We start from the raw sequence: 2601 nt of genomic DNA, 5'->3' as shown, positions 1-2601 counted from the left end.
TTGGTGAGCATGGACTCAAATAGACACCACTTTGATTGGTGAGCAGTGATTCAAATAGACACGACTTTGATTGGTGAGCATGGACTCAAATAGACACCACTTTGATTGGTGAGCATGGACTCAAATAGACACCACTTTATTTGAATCACTCAATCAGACTCGAGTTTGATTGGTGAGCAGCGATTCACGACTTTGATTGGATAGACACGACTTTGATTGCTGAGCAGGAACTCAAATCAAAAGTTCAACGCGACATTGTCGAGAGTAGGCACTCAATCGACGCGAGTAAATAGTGAGGTCTAGAATATGAAGGGGCTAGCTTCTGACCCCTGTAGGTCATCCAGGGCGTCTAGTTGATGGCTCAGGTCACTCAGGTCTACTGAATCGTCAGTGACCTCAACAAGCTCCAACTCGGACCCATCCTGAACCAGCACAAAGTCGAGGCGGCGCCCTTTCCGTTCTAGCTTGGCTTGCGCGTGCGCGAGGCGCCATCTGATGCCCACAGCCGCCTTCGCGAGAGAGCGCTGGGATTGCCTAGATCGACGGACCACGATCCACAGGTTGAAGACTCCCCAGACCACATAGGCCAGATGCGCGCCACCTACAATCCAAGCGGCCCTACGCCGATGACTCCGTGAGAGCGTAGTACGTAAGTGAAGTTGGCGATCCGCCAGCAACAGGTAAAAAATAGCCGGGAGAGTGGCGATAGCCAAACACGAGACTGCCAAATTGAGCAGGGCTAGGTTGAAGAGGCACCGTTGCCCCCGCTCCGACTTCCAGAAGTCGCGGACGGCGCGGGAGGCCACCTGTGAAGCAGTCACGACGCCCCTATAAGAGGCGTAGACGCCATCCAACATACGCTTCCTGGAGAACGAGAGAACGAACCTCATGCATCACGAATTCGGAAATTCCCGTCGAACCCGAGATATTTATTGGCACTGGGCCTAGTTCAAATTTCTATCTGTTAGTAGTGCCTGCACCTCGTCCAAAATCAACTGTTCTGGCTCTGGCTCTGGCTCCATAGGTCGATGCAGCATCTCTAGTACCGACTCTAGGCTTCGACCGCACCATATTTGGATGTTGCCGGCGCGTTGGCAAAAAAGGGCGCTGTCACACAGCGACTGTAGGTGCCACAGAGCAGTGCGGTTCTCGCTGGTGCTCCTCCATGACCCCGCCGCCCACCACAGCCTCACTGGCAGTTGGTGGCTGTCCAGGCTGATGAACCGTACCTGTGGCCTATGGTGAAGGCGTCGGGCACGGCTGACTGGGGAACAGCTTTCGGCAAATATGACGTGAGGATAGTCGCGTTGTCGGATGAGTACCTCCTCACAGACGACCTGATCCTGCGTGGCGAAGGCCACGAAGCCCGCTGCATCTGGCGATCGGATTATTTCCACGTAACAGCGGCCTTCGGCTGTGGCGCAATCAATGACAGCGCGGAAGTCCACGAACTCGTACTCGTGCTTAAGGGCGTCCTGGGGATTGTCGATCTCCAACACCTCAAAGTCATACTGCCTGCGTGGATCGGGACACCCAGCGTCAAGATAGTGCACCTGTAACGTACGGCTTTGGAGGGCGCGAGACACTGCAGACCTGCCCCATCTCCGCCTGTCGCTCACGATTTCGCTGGAGGACCGTCTGCGTTCTGCTAGCACCTCGCGACTGCTGGTTTCTCCCACAGCCACTATAAAGCCGACGAATCCGTCCTCGCTCAGTCCGCTGGTCCTTTTCTGTGTGCGTGTGAGAGGCGTAGAGGCCCGGGTAGCAAAGAGGGGCACCCCAGAGGACGAGCTCACCTTCATAGCCTAAATAAAGAGATCAAAAAACCGCTCCGACAAGAAATTCGAACCAAACAAAAATCGTGAACCCTATCAGTGGTCAAGTCGTCACTCGTGTGTAATGGCAGCTCGCATAAAGAACCAAATAGTCACTGTTACGCACTGGAGGGGCGTGGGGTGCTTCAGGCGTTTAAAAACAATAACAATACAATATAAATGACCATGACCATAAGCTCGATGATGGGCACTATCATCCTGCTCAGTATTATTCTATGCGGCTTCGTTGAAGCGGACGACACTGCGTGTCGATTTGCGTTGTCCAAAAGAGGAAAGTCCAATGTGTACTGCGCGGATCTCTGTCGTTTTGTGGAATTCGGTGACGTCTCTCACACGGATTTCACCCGCGAGTGCGTAATGGAGTACTATGATGTCGACGGGTCTGCCCCGGCCAACACCTGTGTAGGCAACGTGGCTATCGCCTCAACTCGCTACGTCGATCTAGGCGACGTCAGCAGCTTCGGGGAGTGCCAAGACCTTTGCCATCAGCAGGACGACTGCGCGTGGGTTATGACGCGCCATGAGGGAACCGCTTGCCAATATGTAAGTCTCTCTCCCGTGTGGTGTTTAACATCCCTTGCAGTTACGCGCCACCGATTTCGAAGCATCGTTGATGGAATCGAGCCGGTTCTGCGACCGCAGCGCCGTACTCAACAACCCAACGTCACCCATTCTTTGCCCAGACATGGCTGGTAAGATTTCACTGTCGAATTGCTGCGTTCTCATTCATTTGCAGTTGATTGCCTTTTTTCAAGTGACGATGTAG

At 53.7% G+C, this 2601-nt stretch overlaps 3 protein-coding genes across 4 annotated transcripts; 1 reads left to right on the top strand and 2 right to left on the bottom strand.

Annotated features, from left to right (window-relative positions):
- Positions 1-299: 299 nt before the first annotated feature.
- On the bottom strand, positions 300-890 carry KVP18_003037 (uncharacterized protein; the record flags this gene model as incomplete). The annotated part of the gene is made up of 1 exon (XM_067954444.1): positions 300-890. The coding sequence occupies one exon, from the start codon at positions 888-890 to the stop codon at positions 300-302; it is 591 nt and encodes a 196-aa protein (XP_067809427.1).
- Positions 891-944: 54 nt separating this feature from the next.
- On the bottom strand, positions 945-1802 carry KVP18_003038 (uncharacterized protein; the record flags this gene model as incomplete). The annotated part of the gene is made up of 1 exon (XM_067954445.1): positions 945-1802. The coding sequence occupies one exon, from the start codon at positions 1800-1802 to the stop codon at positions 945-947; it is 858 nt and encodes a 285-aa protein (XP_067809428.1).
- A 192-nt stretch (positions 1803-1994) lies between these two features.
- KVP18_003036 (uncharacterized protein) lies at positions 1995-2601 on the top strand (the record flags this gene model as incomplete). 2 transcript variants are annotated; one of them, XM_067954441.1, is made up of 2 exons in its annotated part: positions 1995-2378; positions 2419-2601. In XM_067954441.1, the coding sequence occupies 2 exons, from the start codon at positions 1995-1997 to the stop codon at positions 2599-2601; spliced, it is 567 nt and encodes a 188-aa protein (XP_067809425.1). The 2 variants fall into 2 exon arrangements, with proteins under 2 accessions (XP_067809425.1, XP_067809426.1); XM_067954442.1 differs by lacking the exon at positions 2419-2601.

This window comes from the organism of the source record quoted next, assembly GCF_019968955.1.
Source record: "MAG: Porospora cf. gigantea A chromosome Unknown PgA_NODE_3512_length_2601_cov_365.614, whole genome shotgun sequence".
Classification (NCBI taxonomy): domain Eukaryota; phylum Apicomplexa; class Conoidasida; order Eugregarinorida; family Porosporidae; genus Porospora; species Porospora cf. gigantea A.
This window is presented reverse-complemented; position numbering and strand designations above follow the sequence as displayed.